The sequence below is a fragment of the Macaca nemestrina genome, chromosome 20, assembly GCF_043159975.1.
Source record: "Macaca nemestrina isolate mMacNem1 chromosome 20, mMacNem.hap1, whole genome shotgun sequence".
Lineage (NCBI taxonomy): Eukaryota > Metazoa > Chordata > Mammalia > Primates > Cercopithecidae > Macaca > Macaca nemestrina.
In genome coordinates, this window is record NC_092144.1 from 8,059,004 (window position 1) to 8,081,901 (window position 22,898).

Sequence of the window (22,898 nt, forward strand, 5' to 3'; positions counted from 1 at the left end):
CTGACATTTGAGAAGAAAAATATAAAGAAGCGTTGTGTTCTTGATTTCTTTAAAAATCAGCCGTATAGGTAGACTTTGTCTGCATTCCTAAGTCACAAGCTTGACCATGGTCTCATTGGGGCTGTGATTCCTGAGTTTTGCAGGTGTTTCCACAAGCAGTAACCGAGTCTGCATTCTCCGTTGGTTTATTTGTGCAGTTTTGGTGCAGAGTAAGAGTGTACGAGCAGAAGTGCACTGACACCTTCCTCTTATTGTGTCTGGGGTGAATGATACCTCCACCATTGCAAGGGGAGATATTTTTAGAAGAAAGTAGCTTGGGTGGGGTGGGGTATGGTAAAGCTTATCAGGGAAACAATTTTTTAAAAATGTTCAGAAAATGAGTATTAATTTGAAGTATGAGGTGACTTAAGTTTCTGAGAAAAGAAACCATATATTTAAGTACAGTTTATTTACAGTGAAGGCCAGGCTTTATAATCCTATTTTAAAATTTCCATTGCAGTTGATTAGTTTTTGTGACATTATTTCCTAATACTTTTTCCAACCAAAGCATGTCTCATTCACATAGTAAAAATGTGTTTCTTAAGATGTTTACATTGAGGTTTTTACCCCGTTCTTTCTCGATTAGCTGGATTATAAAGTTGGCTGGAAGAAACTGAAGGAAGTATTTAGTATGGCTGGTGTGGTGGTCCGAGCAGACATTCTTGAAGATAAAGATGGAAAAAGTCGTGGAATAGGCACTGTAACTTTTGAACAGTCCATTGAAGCTGTGCAAGCTATATGTATCCTTCTGCAGGAATTCAACTTGTGAACAATTTGACCTAAATTGCTGTGTTAGTAATGTAGGTTTGTGTGAGGAAGAGGTGACTGTGTATTAATGTTTTTTATGTGACTAGGGAGAATGCATTACTGTGGAATTAAAAGGTTCTCTGGGCCGGACCGGGCATGGTGGCTCAAACCTGTAATCCCAGCACTTTGGGAGACCGAGGCGGGCAGATCACTTGAGGTCAGGAGTTCGAGACCAGCCTGGCCAACATGGTGAAACCCTACCTCTACTAAAAATACAAAAATTAGCTGGGTGCAGTGGTGGATGCCTGTAATCCCAGCTACTCAGGAGGCTGAGGCACAAGAATCGCTTGAACCCGGGAGGTGGAGGTTGCAGTGAGCCAAGATCGGGCCACTGCACACCACCAGCCTGGGTGATAGAGTGAGACTCAGTCTCAAAAAAAAAAAAAAAAAAAAAAAAGGTTCTTTGGGGGTGGAGTTGATTCAATACAGTGTGGATAGAGGGGATGGTTAGAACATGGGCATATGCCCATGAGTGGTCTTTCTACTGTTTTCAGAAGAGTCTAGGTTTGAAGGAGGAAGCCCAAAGAATGCACCACTAGAGAGAAACTGGGTTGTTATTTCATGTGTAATACATCCTTATAGGATTACTCACTCTCTCCAGTGAGTAGACATCATTTTGGAAGAGGACACTTCTCCTTGACCCTAGGCTTAGCCTAGAGTTTTAATCCCGTGGAGAGTACCCCACAGGAGCACATTCATGCAACTCAGACGAGACCGTCTTGGCATGTCTTACCCAGAAAGCATGGTCCTTCAGTTTAGATAGTGGTAGATGCCTGGCCCATTGGCCACATTCAGAGAACCTTGATGCCACTGCTTAAGAGGATGGTTTGGTGAAATTATAAGGTTACAAATGAAGCTTCACACCTGAGGAATAAGCAGAAGTTGTCCTCCCGCCGGCTTTATTTATTGTTCCTTTTATGTTTATTGTTGAAAGTATAATGAAGAATTGAAATTGCTCATAATTTCATCACTTAGAGGAACTGGTAGCAGTTGGAGTATTTTTCTTTCTTTCTTTCTCTCTCTCTTTTTTTTTTTTTGTATTTCTCTTGTGCACATTTTTAGAATTGCAAGAAATAGCCTTAATTGTAATACCAGCTATGTTCAATGGCCAACTGCTATTTGATAGACCAATGCACGTCAAGATGGTAAGTCAGTAGGATCTTTCTGTGTGATATACTCAAGGCTAGCAAAAACATGGAATTAATAAGAATGTACACATATCCACTATAAAATATTTATGGATTAGTCTAAGTTAAATAAGGTGCAGTATGTTGAGTGAATTTGTGAGAGAAGTAACATTTTGCTGGTCGGGCATGGTGGTTCATGCCTGTAATCCCAGCACTTTGGGAGGCTGAGGCAGGCGGATCATGAGGTCAGGAGTTTGAGACCAGCCTGACTAACATGGTGGAACTCCGTCTCTACTGAAAATACAAAAATTAGCTGGGCGTGGTGGCACGCACCTGTAGTCCCAGCTACTTGGGAGGCTGAGGCAGGAGAATCAACTTGAATCTGGGAGGAGGAGGTTGCAGTGAGCCAAGATCGTGCCACTGCACTCCAGCCTGGGCAACAGAGTGAGATTCAGTCTCAAAAAAAAAAAAACAAAACATTTTGCTCATGGCAACTCTTGACTGCATTAGATATTTTTCCTTTTGCTCAGTTGACTGTTCATGGCACATACAGGTAGTCACCTGGGTATCCTGGTTGAGCAAGTGATCTGTTTCAAAGAATAGTTATGTATGTGGGGTTCCAGTTTTTCAGAGTATTACAGTATAATGTTTGGTTAGCATCGAATCTTTTGTGAACATAATTAAGTCATTGATTCAGACAGCTCTTAAAGGTCTGTTGGAGCATTTCAGTCTTAATAAACATTTGCTCTGCCGTGGCTGTGCCAAAGATAATAATTACTACAGGCATGACTGGAACATGCTGGGGGCAATCTAGTCGGGGCTCAAATTCAGGAAAAAGATAAAAGAAACTATAAAGCAATTTTTTCATTACTGTAAATAGAGTAGTTAAGTTTTTTGAATAGATGATAGATTCATGTGACTCAAAAGTCAAAAAGCATGAAAAGATAGCGTGAAGATAGTGTGAGTCCTACTTGGACTTCTTGCCCAGGTCCCCATTATCCCCCACGATAATATCCATATGTCTTTTGATCCTTCACCTTGACATAAAATAGGAAGCACGCTCCACATACCTTTCCACCCTTGCATATTACTCCATGGCGTGGATAATGTGTTTAGCCAGTCCTCTCTTGATGGGGGGCCATTTCAGTCTTCGGCTGTGGCAAACACTGCTGCACTGGATACTGAGATTTATTCGTTTTCTTTCTCTTTCAGGATGAGAGGGCCTTACCAAAAGGAGATTTCTTCCCTCCTGAGCGTCCACAACAACTTCCCCGTAAGTGTTTCAGTGATTAGGGCTGAGAGTTTGAATTTGAGTTATACTAAGAAACAGAAAATTACCATAAAGTTTCACTTGAACCTGTGCCAGGTTAGCCCTCAGTTTTCTTGGCCAATTCTTTTCTATAGATTTTTCAGGGCAAGAAATGAGCAGAGATTCACAGTTTGAGGATATTGTTAGGATTACCTCGTGTTAATCCTAGGATTGTAATACCAAAATGTAGAGGATGTGGTTAGGCATTTTGAAAGTGTCCTGGGGAGGGAAGAATCAGAACCTGTGAAGGGAATAAAAACCAGGCTGCACTCTAATTCAGAAGATATTGGTTAGTCCCATGTGCACTAGCAGTGCACACTAGACATCTACACAGAAATTCGTACACAGTTGTTTGCAGCAGGATGACAGACACATGCTGCGGTGTGGATGAACCTTGATTTCATCTACAGGAAATGCTCCACATAGATAAATGCATAAAGGCAGAAAGTAGATTAGTGGTTGCCTGTGGCCAGGAAGGAGTAAGTGGGGACGGGACTGCTAATAAGGTTGGATTTCTTTTTTGGGTGATGAAAATATTCTGGAATTAAATGGTAGTGATAGTTGCCTATCTCAATATACTAAAAACCACTGAATACTTTGAGTGAGTTTTATGGTATGTGAAGTGTCTTGAACAAATAATTTCTATGCAGAGGGGAAAGGGATCGGCTATTTGTGACACCCAGGTGAAAAATCTGTCTTGTGACAGGGAAGGCTAGTTGATGGGCCACCACGTAGGTAGAAGTGGCAAATATTAGTGCAGAGTCCTACGTAAGCCGGAGACGGGAAGCCAGAACCTGAGTGCAGACAGCAGTGGGACATTTCAGGGAGTCACTGGCACAGGTAAAGCCCTCCTGGAGAAGGAAGATGGGTGAGGGTGAGAGGCCTGTGTGTGCTGTGCTGCGGGGACCTCCACCAGGTGGGTTGAGGGGGCCTGGTCTGGAGCAGCAGCTCAAGCTGAGGGCCCTACTCACTTACTGAGTTGGATGGGAGCCCAGGCCAGAGCACCTTTGCAGCGTATCATTAAGGCAGCATGACAGATGTATCTTGAAGGGAAATCTGTGGCTTCATGAGAATGCTCATCTGTTGAAAGTCAACATTAGTTAGAGAAGGATTACATTTCCTGGACATAACATACTCATTTCCCAAATAAATTGTCTGTGTGCTCATCTGAGCAGCGGTCACCCTGGACCGTGGTAGTGGCTGTTGTTGACTCTTGTTTTGGATCAGGAGGTGGAGCACACTGCTCCAGGGAGCCATGGCTCTTGGTCTCCCAGCCATTTCAGAGGCTTGACTTCAAAGCCTTCAGTGTTTTGAGGAGTAAGTAACCTTGGTGATCTCTTGCTGCTGTTGCTATGCAATTAAAGATGGAATGTTAATCAGGTTAAACGCCTGGGAAGTAGTGGCAGGTTTTATTTACTTTTTAAATGAATTTTGTTTTCTTTCTTTCCTTTCTTTCCTTCCTTTCCTTCCTTCCTTCTTTTTCTTTTTCTTTTTCTTTCTTTTTGATGGAGTTTCACTCTGTCACCCAGGCTGGAGTGCAGTGGCGTGGTCTTGGCTCGCTGCAACCTCCATTTCCTGGGTTCTAGTGATTCTCCTGTCCGCCTCCCGAGTAGCTGCGATTATGGGTGTGCGCCACCATGCCAGGCTAATTTTTTTTTTTTTTTTTTTTTTTTTGAGACGGAGTCTCACGCTGTTGCCCAGGCTGAAGTGCAGTGGCCCGATCTCGGCTCACTGCAAGCTCCGCCTCCCGGGTTCCCGCCATTCTCCTGCCTCAGCCTCCTGAGTAGCTGGGACTACAGGCGCCCGCCACCTCGCCCGGCTAATTTTTTGTATTTTTAGTAGAGACGGGGTTTCACTGTGGTCTCGATCTCCTGACCTTGTGATCCGCCCGCCTCGGCCTCCCAAAGTGCTGGGATTACAGGCTTGAGCCACCGCGCCCGGCCCATGCCAGGCTAATTTTTGTATTTTTAGTAGAGATGGGGTTTCGCCATGTTGGCCAGGATGGTCTCGAACTCCTGACCTCAGGTGATCCACCTGCCTTGGCCTCCCAAGGTGCTGGGATTTCAGGCGTGAGCCATCGCACCTGGCCTTGTTATAATTTTTGAAACCTTACCTGGTTGTAGTTTAAGCCTCAGATGGTGGTTACCCCACATATTGCAAGTGTCAGCTCTTTTGGCTGTTTCCAGAGACCAGCCTGTATTTCTGTGTCCCTGTTTGTGTTGGTAGAGCATGGAGTTGAGTGTGGGCTGGGTATCCAGTTGTGGGTTAGGAAGCTTTGGGGGAAGGAAGATAGGTTCTTTGAATACATACATTAGGTTCATTGTTACTAAAACCACCCAGATTCAGAGAGTAGCGTACATCCAGGATGTTGATTGGCTGGTTTGTAACGTGTTTTTTCATGAGAAACGTCCTTTGGGCTACTAGGGATTGGGCACGTTTGTGCTGCTTGCCACCTGATGTCTTGAGTCACCTTTTTTGATCAGTTCTCAGTCCATGGGTTAGTGAAACAAATAGGCTCTCAAGAATCTTAGTGTGGGGGTTGTTAACTTTCCCCTGTGTTGGTTTTCAGCCGCCTTTGTTGTATACACACATATCCCAAACGCCAGAACAAGGTTCTGTTTCCAAATGTGCTGATGTTGAATTTTGCATTGGTCCCTGGGGTCACTGGTGGGTGGGGGTGGGTAGGCTGGAGTGGATAGCTGCAACTCACTAAACAAAGACTCTTTTCCTTTGAGGGTCAAGGTTTGCTAAATAGGGGAAAACTAAACTTCTTTCTCTTTTCCTTCCAGATGGCCTTGGTGGTATTGGCATGGGGTTAGGACCAGGAGGGCAACCCATTGATGCCAATCACCTGAATAAAGGCATCGGAATGGGAAACATAGGTCCCGCAGGTGAGAATGATAGTGCACCTTGCTTGGGGTTTTGGGGAAGTGAAAATTATTAATTATTGGGGCAACTGGACTTTGAGTAGTTTAAATGGAATAAATAGTTAACTGGGACAAAATTCCCTCCTGTTCATCTCTGCCTCATTTTTAATAAAGGCAGTATTTTGTATTTTTATCAAGTTGAATCCTTGTTTAAAGTCATTATACTTTTTCATTGTAACCTCACGACAACCTTCTAAGCTGAAATAGTTGTGCCATTTGATAAGAGGAGGCAAGCCAGAGAGTTGCTCTTGCTCAAGGTCACACTGTCAGTTAGTGACAGGCTGCAGGTCTCCTGACCACAAGACCATAGCACTGCTGCAGTACCCTGAAAAGTGTCTTACCAAGACTCCGTGGGCCCTCCTGGTGTTTGCACAGCTGCTGCTAGAGAGCTAGGGGCATTGATAGATGCAAAAAAGGTGGAGAGGCCAGGCGCGCTGGCTCATGCCTGTAATCCCAGCACTTTGGGAGGCCGAGGTAGGCAGATCACAAGGTCAGGATTTGAGACCATCCTGGCCAACATGGTGAAACCCCATCTACTACAAATACAAAAATTAGCTGGGTGTGATGGCATACGCCTGTAATCCCAGCTACTTGAGAGGCTGAGGCAGGAGAATTGCTTGAACCCAGGAGGCGGAGGCTGCAGTGAGCCAAAATCGCGCCACTGCACTCCAGCCTGGGTGACAGAGCGAGACTCCGTCTCAAAGAAAAACGGTGGAGAGGGCCTCACTCTGACAATGTGGCCGTCACAGGAAACATGGTGGACAGTGTTGTCTTTAAGAAGACAGGAATCCGCCGGGCGCGGTGGCTCAAGCCTGTAATCCCAGCACTTTGGGAGGCCGAGACGGGTGGATCACGACGTCAGGAGATCGAGACCATCCTGGCTAACACGGTGAAACCCCGTCTCTATTAAAAAATACAAAAAACTAGCCGGGCGAGGTGGCGGGCGCCTGTAGTCCCAGCTACTCGGGAGGCTGAGGCAGGAGAATGGCGTGAACCCGGGAGGCGGAGCTTGCAGTGAGCTGAGATCCGGCCACTGCACTCCAGCCTGGGCGACAGAGCGAGACTCCGTCTCAAAAAAAAAAAAAAAAAGGAAGACAGGGATCCCAGCACTTTAGGAGGCCGAGGTGGGCAGATCACCCGAGGTCAGGAATTTGAGACCAGCTTGGCCCACATGGCAAAACTCCATCTCTACTAAAAATACAAAAATTAGCCGGGCGTGGTGGCTTGCACCTGTAATCCCAGCTACTCGGGAGGCTGAGGCAGGAGAATCACTTGAACCCGGGAGGTGGAGATTGCAGTGAGCTGAGATGACATGACTGCAGTTCAGCCTGGCAACAGAGCGAGACTCTGTCTCAGAAAAAAAAAAAAAAGCAACTGCATGAAAGCTTCAATGTGTAGAATAAACTCAGGCTTTGCTGTTTAGCATTTTCATTTCTGTATAATGATGTATTTTGATTCTATTAAGGAGTATTTCATTTTAATGACTTCAGACTTTGGTCTTTGTTAGAATCCTTTGAAATTGGAATATGGAAGCCCCTCTATCCCACCATTGTCAGTGTTGCATATCGCTAGATTCTTCCAGGGTCACCCTGGGGCTGACTTAAGTTCTGGACCACGACTTCAAATGGCTCTAACGTTTCCCCCTGACCCAAAACACACACACCCCACGTCTGACATCTAAACAGAAAGACTGGGGGTTGGGGAGGAAGTCTTGGTGTTTTTAGGAACTGGTTTTTATTTTGAAGATTTTACCTTTAACAGGGACTTTTTAAAAATCTATTTCTGTTCCCTAAAATTTTCTAAAAAGTTTATGTTCCGTAGAATGTGTCTTACAATTGTTTCCATTTCATGTTTAATACTGCCTAGCTTGAGGCCTGTGTGTGTGTGTGGTGTGGTGTGGTGGCTCACGCCTGTAATCCCAGCAATTTGGAGGCCAAGAGTTTGAGACTAGTCTAGGCAACATAGTGAGACCCAACCTCTACAAAATATAAAAAAAATTAGCGGCCGGGCGCGGTGGCTCAAGCCTGTAATCCCAGCACTTTGGGAGGCCGAGACGGGCGGATCACAAGGTCAGGAGATCGAGACCATCCTGGCTAACCTGGTGAAACCCCGTCTCTACTAAAAAATACAAAAAACTAGCCGGGCGAGGTGGTGGGCGCTTGTAGTCCCAGCTACACGGGAGGCTGAGGCAGGAGAATGGCGTGAACCCGGGAGGCGGAGCTTGCAGTGAGCTGAGATCCAGCCACAGCACTCCAGCCTGGGCGACAGAGCGAGACTCCATCTCAAAAAAAAAAAAAAAAAAAAAAAATTAGCCAGATGTGGTGGCGTACACCTGTAGTTCCAGCTACTTGGGAGGCTTAGGCAAGAGGATCACATGAGGCTGCAGGGAGCTGTGACCATGCCACTACATTCCAGCCTCAGTGACAGGAGACCCTGTCTCAAAAAAAAAAAAAAAAAAAAAAAAAACCTGCCCGACTGGGTCATTAAACTGTGTAGATCCCATAGAAAAAAATTAGCTAGGCGTGGTGGCAGGCGCCTGTAATCTCAGCTAGTCGGGAGGGTGAGGCAGAAGAATTGCTTGAACCTGGGAGGTGGAGGTTGCAGTGAGCCAAGATTGTGCCATTGCATTCCAGCCTGGGTGGCAATACTGTGTCTAAAAAAAAAAAATTTTTTTTTTTTTTAGCTATATATATATTTTTTTGAGTGGGAGTCTCCCTCTGTCGCCCAGGCTGGAGTGCAGTGGCTGGATCTCAGCTCACTGCAAGCTCCGCCTCCCGGGTTTACGCCATTCTCCTGCCTCAGCCTCCCGAGTAGCTGGGACTACAGGCGCTTGCCACCTCGCCCGGCTAGTTTTTTGTATTTTTTTTTTTTAGTAGAGACGGGGTTCACCGTGTTAGCCAGGATGGTCTCGATCTCCTGACCTCGTGATCCGCCCCTCTTGGCCTCCCAAAGTGCTGGGATTATAGGCTTGAGCCACCGCGCCCGGCCCAGCTATATGATACTTGACAGTTGAAATGGTAGGGGCTTTTTTTCTTGCTAATTAAAATATATAAAATATACTTGTCATCAGGGATTTTCTTTTGAGTTCTTTTGCTGGTTTGGAATTATGCTTTTTAAGTTCACATGTTATTTACTGCTTTGACATAATTTTAGTTTGCATTGACTTTTTCTTTTTAAGGAATGGGAATGGAAGGCATAGGATTTGGAATAAATAAGATGGGAGGTAAGAAATTTAAAATGAAGTACAAGCATAATCACTTTTAGGCATGGTTTTCTCTCTTTCCTCTTTTCTTTCTTGTTTAAACCCTGCATGAAATTCTCTTTGGTTTCAGTTTGAGTCTAGAAATGACTTCCTCCTGCCTGTCCATCCTTCCAGCGGGTGTCTTGGCTTTTGGTTCTGGCTGTCTCACTAACTAGCTCTGTGACCTTGGGCAGACCACTCCATCTCTGTGCCTCTTTTTGCTTGTCTGTTCATTGAGGGGGTTGGATCAGAGCAGCTTTTTGAAGGTGGTGATTTTTAAACAAGGGTGCTAGCATTTTTTTGTTTTTCAGAAGCCCTTAAACTTGATAGATAAGTTCTTGGCAGAAGATACCCCAGTTGAAACGTGATAGAATTTTTCTTTCCCTGCTCAGTCTAAGCAGTCTTGTTGGGTGATGCTGAAATGTGAACATCTCTTGCAGGAATGGAGGGGCCCTTTGGTGGTGGTATGGAAAACATGGGTCGATTTGGATCTGGGATGAACATGGGCAGGATAAATGGTAAGCATCGTGTTTTCTTCCTGCTTTCACCCACTCTTTGTCGGCTGTTGCCTCTCAGGTGACCTTAGGCTACAGACCCACTGAATAAGTGATTTCTCACTTCTGCTTTTCAACCGAATCAAATGTCTTTTGAATTGCCTTAAATATTTCAAGAACTAGACATAATAGTCGACTTACTTCACTTGGTCGCTAGTCTTTGAGCTGTCCTGTGTTCCCAAGCTCTGCAGTAATTTTCGAGTACAGTGTTAAAAAGCATGTACATGTTTGTGGTTATGGTCTCTTGAGTATGAGGGATTCTTTAAAGTTTGTGATCAAGTTTGTCTGTCTCTAGGAGCGCTGGAAGGGGTAGTTCTTGGTCATCTGCCCCAGCTGCAAGTTGTCCATAGAGGTGTTAATAAAAAAAGAGCCTTGTCTACAGGCTCTTTTAATTTAGTATTTGCATTATGCAAATTCTGGTTTAGTGTAATTCAAATCCTCCACCAACTTTTCTTTTCTTTTTTTTTTCTTTTCTTTTTATTTTTAATGAGACAGGGTCTCACTCTTTTGCCCAGACTAGAGTGCAATGGTGCGATCTTGGCTTACACTGCAAGCTCCACCTCCCAGGTTCAAGTGATTCTCCTGCCCCAGCCTCCTGAGTAGCTGGGGTTACAGGTGTATGCCACCACGCCTGGCTAATTTTTATATGTTTAGTAGAAACGGAGTTTCACCATGTTGGCCAGGCTGGCCTCGAACTCCTGACTTCAGGTGATCCGCCCACCTCAGCCTCCCAAAGTGGTGGGATTACAGGCGTGAGCCACCATGCTCGGCCCCCACCCCCAACTTTTTGACAGAAATATAATGATAATATAATAACAATGTAGTATTGCATTTATTCCTTGTGAGAACTACATGATACGTACATACTGGTATCCCCGTTTCATCCAAAACTGAGGCACAGAGAGTGACATGCCTAAGTCACGTGACTGGTAAACAGTGGTGCCTGCATGTGAACCCAGGCTGTCTGGCTCCAGAGCCTGGCACTTCATCATGTGGGAATCCTGCCTTCTAGAAGTGCCTCCAGCACAGCACTTAGCCCACGGCACCAGCAGGGCTACAGAGTGTGCATGATAAATTGGAAATCTTCCTTTTTGAAATCCTCTATGTGTTGGTGACTCTTTGACCTTCCCCTTCACCACAGGAAAGCTGCTGCTTTTTTACACAGAAACTTTCTTGGAATGGGAAGTCATTAGGAATTTGGGTATAAACCTTCCTTTGCGGGTCTGTCATAACAGAGAATGTGAAAATGGTACAAGGACAGACATCACTGTCAGGCTTGAAAGGTGGCTGTCCCCGGTGATCAGGCCCTTCTTCCAGTGCACAGGGAGCAGTGGGGCATGATGTGTGTTGCCCTCTTCATGGGTGCCTTGTTCTAGAAGCTAGTAAAAGGATGTAGGAAAGTCGTCACCATTAGTTAGTAATAAAGCAACAAAGGTCTCTGTTTCCAGCGTACATTCAAGCTTGCCTGTAACTTGTGTGTGCTTGGGATTTTATTTATTTATTTATTTATTTATTTTATTTGTTTTTTTTTGTTGTTGTTTGTTTTTTTTTCTTTGAGACGGAGTCTCGCTCTTGTCTTCCAGGCTGGAGTGCAGTGGCATTATCTCGGCTCAGTGCAAGCTCTGCCTCCCGGGTTCACGCCATTCTCCTGCTTCAGCCTCCCGAGTAGCTGGGACTACAGGCCCCCGCCACCACGCCCGGCTAATGTTTTGTATTTTTAGTAGAGACGGGGTTTCACTGTGTTAGCCAGGATGGTCTCGATCTCCTGACCTCGTGATCCGCCCGCCTCGGCCTCCCAAAGTGTTGGGATTACAGGCGTGAACCACCGCGGCCAGCTGGAATTTTAATTTTTAAAAAAAGTTTCATACATCTGGTTTGGTAAAATGTTACTCAAAGCAGATTAGTCTGGGTGTGCTGGCTTACGCCTATAATCCCAACACTTTGGGAGGTCGGGGTAAGAAGATTGCTTGAGCTCAGGAGTTCAAGATCAGCCTAGGCAACATGGCAAAACTGCATTTCTCTCTCTCTCTCTCTCTTTTTTTTTTTTTTTTAAAAAAGAACAGATTAGTCATTAAAAGGGAATTTTGAGTTGTTGCTGTGAGGAGCAGAGTGGTGCAGTTTAGAAGTAGATGGAAACCAGGATGGGTTGGCCTGGGAGCTGTGCTGAGCTGTGTAACACAGTTGGTGGTGAACTGGCAGGTGTAATCTTGCAATCAGGATTCAGAGCCTGGGGTAGGCAGTGGCAAAGGATTCCAAGTGCCGATTCTCTGGAGAACCACAAATGGAGTGTGTGTTCCTAGACTGTTCTTAGATGTTCTGAGATATGGCACTCAGAGTGCTCCCCGTGCCCTCTGCAGCTGAGAACAGAGACTCCCTCCCACTTGATTGGCGTTCTTCGGTTTGGGTGGGATGAGCTCTAGAGCCCTTGGGCACTGCAAGGAAACTGTTCATCACACTGGAGGAAGAATTGAAGCAGACGTTTGGGTTTAATGAAATGTTAGTTCATGACTAGAGTGTAGCCATTATGGTCATGGGTGCTCCCATCAGACTGCTGGTCATGCAGGTTCCCAGGGCCCACACTCAGCATGAGTCAAATCTTGATAGAGTGGCTATAAAAATGTAAATCAAAAGATCGTTAAATGTCGGCCAAACACGGTGGCTCACGCCTGTAATCCCAGCACTTTGAGATTAACGTTGAAAAAAAAAAAAAAAAGAGGGCCGGGCGCGGTGGCTCAAGCCTGTAATCCCAGCACTTTGGGAGGCCGAGATGGGCGGATCACGAGGTCAGGAGATCGAGACCATCCTGGCTAACACGGTGAAACCCCGTCTCTACTAAAAAATACAAAAAACTAGCCGGGCGAGGTGGCGGGCGCCTGTACTCCCAGCTACTCCGGAGGCTGAGGCAGGAGAATGGCATGAACCCGGGTGGCGGAGCTTGCAGTGAGCTGAGATCCGGCCACTGCACTCCAGCCTGGGCGACAGAGCAAGACTCCGTCTCAAAAAAAAAAAAGAGAGATTGTTAAATGTCAAAAACTGACTGTTGTGAGGCAGTATTTGACAGTAAAAATGCTACCCTTTGTGGGTGTAAATTGGAGTTCACAGTGCTCCCTGAGCTCTGGGGCCCTGTTGACAGCCAGCAAGATGAGTTGTGAGGCCCTTGCCAACATGCTGATGCCAGCCTGTGGCATGCTCGTCTGGAGTGGGGTGCTGCCTTCTTGCAGAGAGGTGGCAGGATGGAAGGAGAGCAGCAGAGCTCCATGAGGATGCCACTGCAGGGCTGCAGGGTTCTGTCGCCCTGCCCTCCCACCCCCGCCACTGACTCCTGGGCTCTGCTGTCCAGCAGATAGCACCCATGAGGACCATGCTGAACCATGAGGTCACTTGGGTTAATTCAGACTGGGAATGTTAAGCCCACCATTGGCAGCCAGTCCTTGTTAATTCATAATGTGCTCCTACTGCCACATCTCTAATGGAGTTGCTTATTTTATTGAAAGATAGGGACTCAAGGTGTTCATTACATCGCACCTGACATTTCTCAGGAGTGAGATTAATAATAACTAGATTCTTCAAGGCCCTCTCAGCATGGGAGGGAAAGATTCTTCAAGGACCTCGCAGCATGAAAAGTGTGATCCCCATTTCAGCCTGTATGAGATGAACACACAAGGAAAGAAGTGGCCAGCGGTAGGAATCATGAAAGGCCTTCTCAAGCAAGTGACCACTGTGGTGGGCCTTTCCCCAGAGAAGCTAGGACCTTTGTTTTAAAAGACATTGTAAGGCTGGGTGTAGTGGCTCACACCTGTTATCCCAACACATTGGGAGGCTGAGGCAGGAGGATCACTTGAGCTCAGGGGTTCAAGACCAGCCAGGGCAACATAGTGAGACCTCCTTTCTACAAAAAATAAACAAAATTAGCCAGGCATGGTGCCGCACACCTGTCCTAGTTGCCTGGGAAACTGAGGTGGGAGGATGACTTGAGCCCAGGAGGTCAAGACTGCAGTGAAGCATGATCACACCACTGCATCCAGCTTGGGAACTTGGGTTGAGAGTGAGACCCTGTCTCAAAAAAAAAAAAAAAAGAACCTTGTAAAAGATGAGAAGGTTGTGACCCAAACCCCATTATGTAGATGCAGCCACTGCTGTTGTCAGCAGAGAAGTCTTTCTGTGCAGACATACTTCTCGCCGTGCACACGCACTTCTGTATTAGAGGATGGGCTTTTTGCTTCAAAAAATTTGGATGGGTCTGTGGTCTTTGACCTTCAAGGATGAGGTGCAGCTGAGGCGATACTAAGGGTGGCTTCGGACAGCGCCAGAGGTCTGTGCATCCAAGTGGCCTAGTGAGGACGCTGGTGGAGACATGGGTTGCCAGACGCTACTCTAGCTGCTGCTGCTCAGAGCACTGGTTCTGCTAGGGGGCCGAGCGGGCTTGGCACAGGCAGCAAGTGTATGCAGATAGAGCGGCTGGTGGCATCGGGTGCAGAGGTTGAAGGTGCAGGTCTATGTGAGGCAGGGGAGGAGCATGGGCAGAACAGGCTGCAGCTGTGGTCAGTGCAGGGAGGCCTGTGAATGCCGATGGGAGAATTCCGCCGTTCTCTTCAAATCAGTGGCGTGCTGGTTGAAAGCTTTTGCAGGTGTCTTGCAGGTGTGTTAGTTGAAAGCTTGATCTAGGTCAGGGATGTGCATGGGAGAATACAGTCATGGTGTCTCAGTTGGTTTCTGTTTGGGTCAGTAAAGCCCCTTCCTCATCCCTCTTTTCCGCTTATCACTAGAGACAGAAACTTAAAAACCATGGTTTCAGGCTGCCAAAAACCCCAAAACAGAACAACAGCAAAGTAAGACATGTTGGACAAGTTTGGTCTAGGTACTGTAAAGCCAGCCTCGGCTTAGGCAGTCTGGGCAGGATCGCAGGCATCCCGGGAGAATGAGCTGTACCTGCTGGTAGACTGAAGTCTGTGTCTCTTGGTGAACTTTCCCGCCTCGTCCCACGGCAGTTAGTTGGGATATAAGAAGCAGCTGTGTGGGGGACAGGCGCTTTTTCTGTTGTTGTTTGGGTTTTTTGTTTGTTTGTTTTTTTCTTTGAGACAGAGTCTCACTCTGTTGCCCATGCTGGAGTGCAGTGGCGCGATCTCAGCTCATGCAACCTCCACCACAGGGGTTCAAGTAATTCTCCCACCTCAGCCTCCTGAGTAGCTGGGATTACAGGCACCCGCCATGATGCCTGGCTAATTTTTGTATTTTTAATAGAGACGTGGTGTCACCATGTTGGCCAGGCTGATCCTGACCTCAGGTGATCCACCCGCTTTGGCCTCCCAAAGTGCTGGGATTACAGGCATCAGCCACTGCACGGCGGGGGGACAGGTTTTAATGGCTTTGTGGCCATGGTCATAAAGTGAAATGTGCCTCGTGGCTCATGTCCGAGTTGCTGAGCATATACTTTGAGACCAGAGTGGGTGGGTACAAGTGTCTTCTACATAGCAAAAGACGGACCAGAAGCTTGGAAAGGTAATGCTATGATAGCATCAGACAAACCTTAAGGAGGTGTGGGTGAGCCGTGGGCAAGTGAGCAGCAGCACTGTGTTTGGGACACTTGGCGGGGGGTGCATTTAGGTATTTTCCTGAAACCTTATCTGTTGCCTAGTCACAGCACACCCAGCTCATTTCAGGCAGGACTGGCATGTTCAAGGATTTTCATGCAGAGCTCATTCGTTAGCATCGAGGCTGTCCGTGGAGCTGCAGCTTTAATTTGCTCTATGATAACGAGAGGTGCCTCTGGGTGGATAAATGTGGGCTCCAAGTGGGTGCTGCTGGGCGGTCTTCGGAACAAGAAGTTGGCTGGGGTGGGGGTGGGGGCTTAGTTTCCAGCTCAGGTGAGGCAAGGAAGCCTCAGTTCTGAGAACCTGGACCAACTGTAGAAAACTGCCGCTGAGCAAGACCCGATGGCCCCCTTCTTGCTCTGGCTCTCGGTTCATGAATGCACTGGCTCCTGTCTCTGGTGGGCGCATTCGCAGGTGACCCCGCGCGCTGGGCCTCAGACTCTGGAGCTGCGTGGGGTCTTGGCATCGGAACCCAGCATCAAGGACTCTCCTAGTTCTCTGTAAAATGATCTTGTCTGTGCGTGTGTTTCTCAAACCCCTTTCCCTTTTTCTTTTTCTTGTCGTTGTTATTAGTATTTCTACTCTGGAATCTGTAATGAGCACATTTGTATTGCCATAGAGAAATTTGGCTAATTTTTTTTTCTTCCTGATTTCCTTAGAAATCCTAAGTAATGCACTGAAGAGAGGAGAGATCATTGCAAAGCAGGGAGGAGGTAGGAACCGCTTAGTTTGATGTTTTGTTATTTTAGAACAGGCCGTTATCACGGGGGACCGTAGAGCTTAGTGGTGAGAAGTGCGGGCTCTGACACAGACTGCCCGGGGTGGGAGCAGCTCTGCCTCTTTCTAGCTGTGTGACTTTTGGCAAGTCACCGAACCTCTCTGTTTCTCGTAGCACTCATTTGTAAAATGGGGGATTCCTCGGGGATGCCGTGGAGAGCGAATGCATGTGAGAGTGCTTCCACATGTGCTGTGTACAGGCCGGCCATCCTCACTGTTAGAGTACCTCTCATTTGGGGGTTTTGTTTTCCACATTATAAATTCCTGAAAGTAAGTATTTTTTCCTTAGACTTGATAAGACTGAAAGTACACCACCCAACATATAATGTACTCAACAGGAAATAGATACAGGTACTCAATAGGAAAATATGAAGAAAGTATGGTCTGAAGCCCCATCGCCCAGTGATGACTTCTGGAAACATTTTGTTCTGAATCTTTCTTTCATACACAGTTTTATGAATACTGAGAACAAAATGTACTTTTTGAGTGTTTTTGGAGACAGAGTTTCGCTCTGTCGCCCAGGCTGGAGTGCCGTGGCGCAATCTCGGCTCACTGCAGCCTTGATTTCCCAGGCCTAAGCGATTCTCCCACTTTAGCCTCCCAAGTAGCTGGGACTACAGGCGCATGCCACTTGGCTTGGCTGATTTTTTGATTTTTTGTAGAGATGGCATTTTGACATGTTATCCAGGCTTATCTCAAACTCCTGGCCTCAGTTGAACTGCACACCTCCAGAGTGCTGGGATGACAGATGTGAGCCGCCACACCCGGCCCGAATGTACTTTTTCAGCCTGATTTTCCCTCTGAGTGTCTTGGCATCTCACCTCCTGACATCTGTGTTGGGCTGGCTCTGGAGCTCCACACCGGCACCATTTCTTCCCAGTCTTTTGCTTCTGTTGGCATTGGGAGTTGCCCTGCCTCATTTCTTTCTTTTTTTTTTTTTTTGGAGACGGAGTCTCACCCTGTCGCCCAGGCTAGAGTGCAGTGGCACGATCTCAGCTCACTCTAACCTCCGTCTCCCGGGTTCAGGCGATTCTCCTGCCTCAGCCTTCTGACTAGCTGGGACTAAGGCGCTCGCCACCATGCCCAGCTAATTTTTGCAGTTTTAGTAGAGATTGGGTTTCACCATGTTGGCCAGGCTGGTCTCGAACTCCTCACCTTGTTCCTCCCGCCTCAGCCTCCCAAAGTGCTGGGATTACAGGCATGAGCCACCACATCCAGCCGCCCCACCTCATTTCTGATGCCTTTGGGCAAAGTGCCCATTCTCGCTAGGTTCCTTATACTGTGGGGAAGTTCTGAGACGTCTCCCCTCTGAAAGTCACACATTCTTAAAGTTGGGCCTGCTTTTTGTCTCTCAGTGTGCTGCTCTGCAGCTAAGGAAGCAGGCACGGAGCAACAGAGAGACTTGTCTGTGGTCAGTTGTAGAGCCAATTAGAGAAACTGCTGAGTTTCCTCTTGAATTGGAATTTTTGACTAGGCTGCTTGGGTCAATCACAGGCTGGCTCTGGGCTGATGGCCACTCTCAGAGGCAAACGACAGGGTTTCGGGGAGGAGCCCCAAGCTCGGCATGTGGAAAGGGGTGGCCTTGCTGATGGAGCCAGACCCTTGCTTTCCAGAGTTGCAAGCACTACGGGTGGGGGGTCCCTTTGTTCTGCTGGCTGACCCCCAGCTGCCACCAGAGCCCACTCTGCAGTTCCATCAACATCTTCTTTCCAAAGCCAGCAGATCATTTGGTTTCCGTAATAATAAGGTCCCCAGAAGTGGCCAGTTGTGTGCATTTGTACACAGAGGATCTCTGGGTGTGTGTTTTTTGACCTCTGCTTGATGGTGTGGCCAAAAATCCTTCTCTGTTCCCTGGAAGCGCTGAGGAAACGCAGCCAGAGTGGCCCCCAGCAGAGCATCCGAGAGGGACAGGGTGGGAGGGGAAGGTGGGAGTAACTTGGACTTGTCTCCACGTAACTCCTGTTCATTACCCTGGGTGGCCTTCTGAGTGGGGGGTGTCCTTGCCTCCCCCCGGAGCATTTCTCAGTGTCTGCTGATGGAGAAACCTCAGAGGTCTCAGGAATTGACATCCATGGTTCACAAAGCTTGTCACAGACACGAGCACCTCACAGACTCACATACAGGGTGTTCTTTAGAAGTTGTGTTATGGAAATCTCAGCTGTGGCATAGAGCAGAGAGAATGCTGGGAGGCCCTCATGAGTCCATCACCCAGCTGTAGCTGTTGTCAACATTTGAGGGGTGTCTTAACGGTAAATTATGGTGGGCCTTTACCCCGATCCATGCCCATGAGCTGAAGTGGTCTGGCGTGTTGTACACACGCATACTTAAGTTCTTGACACCAACCTGTGTTTTGTGTCCCTGTTTCAGGTGGAGGTGGAGGAAGCGTCCCTGGGATCGAGAGGATGGGTCCTGGCATTGACCGCCTCGGGGGTGCCGGCATGGAGCGCATGGGCGCAGGCCTGGGCCACGGCATGGATCGCGTGGGCTCCGAGATCGAGCGCATGGGCCTGGTCATGGACCGCATGGGCTCCGTGGAGCGCATGGGCTCCGGCATTGAGCGCATGGGCCCGCTGGGCCTTGACCACATGGCGTCTAGCATCGAGCGCATGGGCCAGACGATGGAGCGCATAGGCTCAGGCGTGGAGCGCATGGGTGCCGGCATGGGCTTCGGCCTTGAGCGCATGGCCGCTCCCATCGACCGTGTGGGCCAGACCATTGAGCGCATGGGCTCTGGCGTGGAGCGCATGGGCCCTGCCATTGAGCGCATGGGCCTGAGCATGGAGCGCATGGTGCCCGCAGGTATGGGGGCTGGCCTGGAGCGCATGGGCCCCGTGATGGATCGCATGGCCACCGGCCTGGAGCGCATGGGCGCCAACAACCTGGAGCGGATGGGCCTGGAGCGCATGGGCGCCAACAGCCTCGAGCGCATGGGCCTGGAGCGCATGGGTGCCAACAGCCTCGAGCGCATGGGCCCCGCCATGGGCCCGGCCCTGGGCGCTGGCATTGAGCGCATGGGCCTGGCCATGGGTGGCGGTGGCGGTGCCAGCTTTGACCGTGCCATCGAGATGGAGCGTGGCAACTTTGGAGGAAGTTTCGCAGGCTCCTTTGGTGGAGCTGGAGGCCATGCTCCTGGGGTGGCCAGGAAGGCCTGCCAGATATTTGTGAGAAATGTAAGTGGCTCTTGGGGAACTTCTTGGTGGTGGTGAGCATGAGGGGACAGGGGAGACAAAGATCAGCAGGATGAAGTCAGAGGTGGCGCCCTCCAAAGAGGAACACATCTCCTTGCTCCTGTCCCAAACGTTTTATGCTAGTGGGACAAGTAAGGAATGTGAGAACTGTGGGTTCTGGAAGAGCCTGGGCTTCTCCACTGCGCTAGAATATGGAGCAGACTCTGAGCTCAGAGACTGCAGTTTCTGATTGCTTGGCTTGAAGAGGCACTGTGTCTTGCACAATGATCCAGGGAAAGAAGTGGCTGTAACGGAATTATTTTCCCCAGCTCAGCCACTCTTAGCCACTATTTAGTGACTGTGGGCTGCGCACCACAGGCCCAAGCGTCCCATCCTGCACAGTGCTCCCACAGTCTGAGCCCCAGGGAGGGAGCTGGCTGTGCCACTTCACAGCCTTGTCCCACGTGGACCTATTAGTTCCCTGCTGATCGCCTCAGTCTGAAGAGCAGCCAGCTTCTTGGTATAGTAAGAAATCTAGTGTAGCCCTCAGAGTCAGCTGCAAGGCATGCCTTAGGATTTGGTTTAATCACACATCAGTCTCCCTTTTTTCCTTCCTCCTTAGCTCCCATTCGATTTCACATGGAAGATGCTGAAGGACAAATTCAACGAGTGTGGTAAGTGTTGGGAACGGCTTTCTAGGTGCCTCCCTCATGCTTACTGGTGATGCAGCCAAGTCAGCAGCAAAGCCTCCCTCCCAGCCCCCTCCATCAGCTCAGGACCCATGGCCTTGCCATTGTTCTGCCCACGCCAGTGCTCAGGCAGGTTGTTGAGTGTCCTGTGATGTGTCGCACGTTTTTCACCTGTGTTCTCATTTCATCCTAATTTCCTTTTTTCTTCCTTTTTGAGGCTTTTGAAACAAGGTAGTAGTGTCCCCATTTCACAGATGAGTCAGTCTTCTCAGGTCACCTGGCTTCTAGGTGGCAACGCTAAATAAAAACATCCCAGACGAGGGAGGTAGCTTTCCCCTTAGCACAGCTGGTTCAGGGCCTCGGAGAGAACACCTAGCCCAGCAGGTGCCATGGGGAGGCGCTGCAGGCTCTGGGCACACAGCAGCTCCTGTGAGGATGAGGCTAAGGTCTCCTGGTTTCCTGGCACATCCTGCTACTCTTCTGGAGGGCTCCCTCTGTGGCTGAAAGCAAGTTGTCTTCCTTCCCTGCCCTCCAGGGTGAGCCTCCACCCCTCATGCACGACCTCTGTTCTTTTTAGCTAGAGGGGCCTGAGCTAGAGGACCGGGCGGCTGCTTCCGCACTGCCCTCCCGCTTCCTGTTTCAGCAGTGGCTCTGATTTCACCACCATTGCTGCTTCTCCATGGTTCTTGGGGCAAGCCGTTGAGTCATGACGTGCCTCTTTGCCCCATTCTTTACCTCTTTCCCCACTCCTGAGTTTCCACGTTGTAGCTAGATATTCTGAAAAGGCCAGTGGGATCACAGCATCCCCAACCCCCACTTTTGCAATGCCTGGAGGGGCCCTGTACCTTCAAGAGGAAGTCCAGACTCACAAGCCTCTTGAAGATTTGGTCCCATCCTCCTCCATCTCCCTCCTGTCCCAGAACCTGAGCGGCAAGTGCTGCACGTGTCCCGCAGTGCTCTTGTGTGAGCCATTACTGGCAAGTCTTTCTGGTGAATTTCTGTGTAAGAACTTTCCCCTGAGGACCCCTCCACCCTACCTGCCCTGGGCCCTCTCAGGCAGAGTTCCTGCCTCTGGCATTGTGGCCCTAGCACCTTTGGCACTCCTGGAGTAGAGCCTTTGTCCTCTAGGGCTCTGACCTGTTTCCGCAGAGTTGACACATATCTGGATGCTTAACAGGTGCTCAGATGAATAAGTGAAACCGGCTGGCTTTCATTTGGACAGTACAGACGTGTCCATTGGATTGCGGATGGCTTTGTAACCAGGGGCGGTGGCGTATCAGAAATGAACACTTTGTAAAATATATAGCCAACTTTCTGCCTAGAAAGCTGGCTTTACTCGGCGCCCTCTTCTTTGAACTTTGTGAAGCGTCAAGGCGTGCATTGAATCCTCTAGGAAGGCTTTTCATGGGGCAGGGGCAGGCTCTGTTAGCAGAAGAATGGCAGTGTGGCCAAGGGCCTAGTCACTGGTTCCCACCGTTGTATTCTGAACCTTTGTGCTCCAGATATCAGGTCGTCTCTGGTTCTTGGGGGCAAGCCGTTGAGGCGGATTTTTTACTCTGTCCACCAAAATCTAACAATCGGGACTGAATGGAGCCCGGACAGGCTGAGCTCTGGGTTTGCCTGACAAGTGTGGTCTGTTCCCTCCCTGTCCCAGGCCATGTGCTGTACGCCGACATCAAGATGGAGAATGGGAAGTCCAAGGGGTGTGGTGTGGTTAAGTTCGAGTCGCCAGAGGTGGCCGAGAGAGCCTGCCGGATGATGAACGGCATGAAGCTGAGTGGCCGAGAGATTGACGTTCGAATTGATAGAAACGCTTAAGCAGTTGCCTTTTTTAAACATCGATACGAGACCTCTGAATTTGTATTTTTTCTTGTTAACCATTTTAATTTGTTGGCTGGATGTATAAAGATGTTTAAAAAATTCAGTTGCTTTTTGGGGTAATTTGGATTACTTTTTTAATGACTGGGGTTCCATTTGACTGTTTGCATTGAGATTGCAATGTGCGCAGTTTTTTTTGTAGTTGTGGCATCTTGTTGACATCGAATATGACTTTGATAATAAATACCGGTTCCTGAAAACAGCCTGCTTGTGTGTGCTGTGTGGGCAACCACCCGAGGTGTGGGGAGCTGGGGTCACTCGAGGTTCCAGTCCAAGGAACAGGGATCTCATCCCCTCTCCTGCTTGTCTGAGGCCCCAGGGGTGAGTGCCTGCCCACAGACTGGGGGAGACTCTTCCCTGGAAACTGCCTTCCTGTGGGCTGTAATCCCTGGGCTGATAATGGAGCATTTGGCTATTTAGAGCGCCCCGAGGCCAGGCGCAGTGGTTCGTGCCTGTAATCTGGGAGGAGGGCACCTGTAGTCCCAGCTACTCAGGAGGCTGAGGCAGGAGAATTGCTTGAACCCAGGAGGCGGAGGTTGCAGTGAGCGAGATCTCGCCACTGCACTCCAGCCTGGGCAAGAGTGAGACTCTGTCTCAAAAATGAAGAAAAGCTTCCCGAAAGCCATCCTGTCTCCCTGTTATGAGGTTAACACCCTGGGGCACAGACCCTGCCTCAGTCGGGCTTGTTCTCTGGCATTTTTTTCCCCTGCTGAAACAGACCAAACTGTGCCACCTTCCACCCATGTTCAGTCCTACCAGAGGCTCAGGCCAAATCTGATATCTGGGCTCTGT

General features: G+C 48.6%; 1 protein-coding gene across 7 annotated transcripts in view; it reads left to right on the forward strand.

Moving 5' to 3' along the window:
• LOC105482441 (heterogeneous nuclear ribonucleoprotein M) overlaps positions 1-22,306 on the forward strand; it is a 43,977-nt gene extending 21,671 nt beyond the window's left edge. For 2 of the 7 annotated variants that reach the window (XM_011742829.3, XM_011742580.3), the window contains 10 exons: positions 626-779; positions 1,942-1,991; positions 3,186-3,246; positions 6,072-6,173; positions 9,388-9,432; positions 9,891-9,968; positions 16,255-16,308; positions 18,740-19,542; positions 20,162-20,213; positions 21,883-22,306. In XM_011742829.3, coding sequence (XP_011741131.1) covers positions 626-779; positions 1,942-1,991; positions 3,186-3,246; positions 6,072-6,173; positions 9,388-9,432; positions 9,891-9,968; positions 16,255-16,308; positions 18,740-19,542; positions 20,162-20,213; positions 21,883-22,046 — 1,563 coding nt within the window. In that variant the 3' untranslated portion in view covers positions 22,047-22,306. The remainder of the gene's footprint in view (positions 1-625; positions 780-1,941; positions 1,992-3,185; positions 3,247-6,071; positions 6,174-9,387; positions 9,433-9,890; positions 9,969-16,254; positions 16,309-18,739; positions 19,543-20,161; positions 20,214-21,882) is intronic. The other 5 variants (XM_071088025.1, XM_071088029.1, XM_071088026.1 and 2 more) reach the window with 4 other exon arrangements.
• The last annotated feature ends 592 nt before the right edge of the window (positions 22,307-22,898 follow it).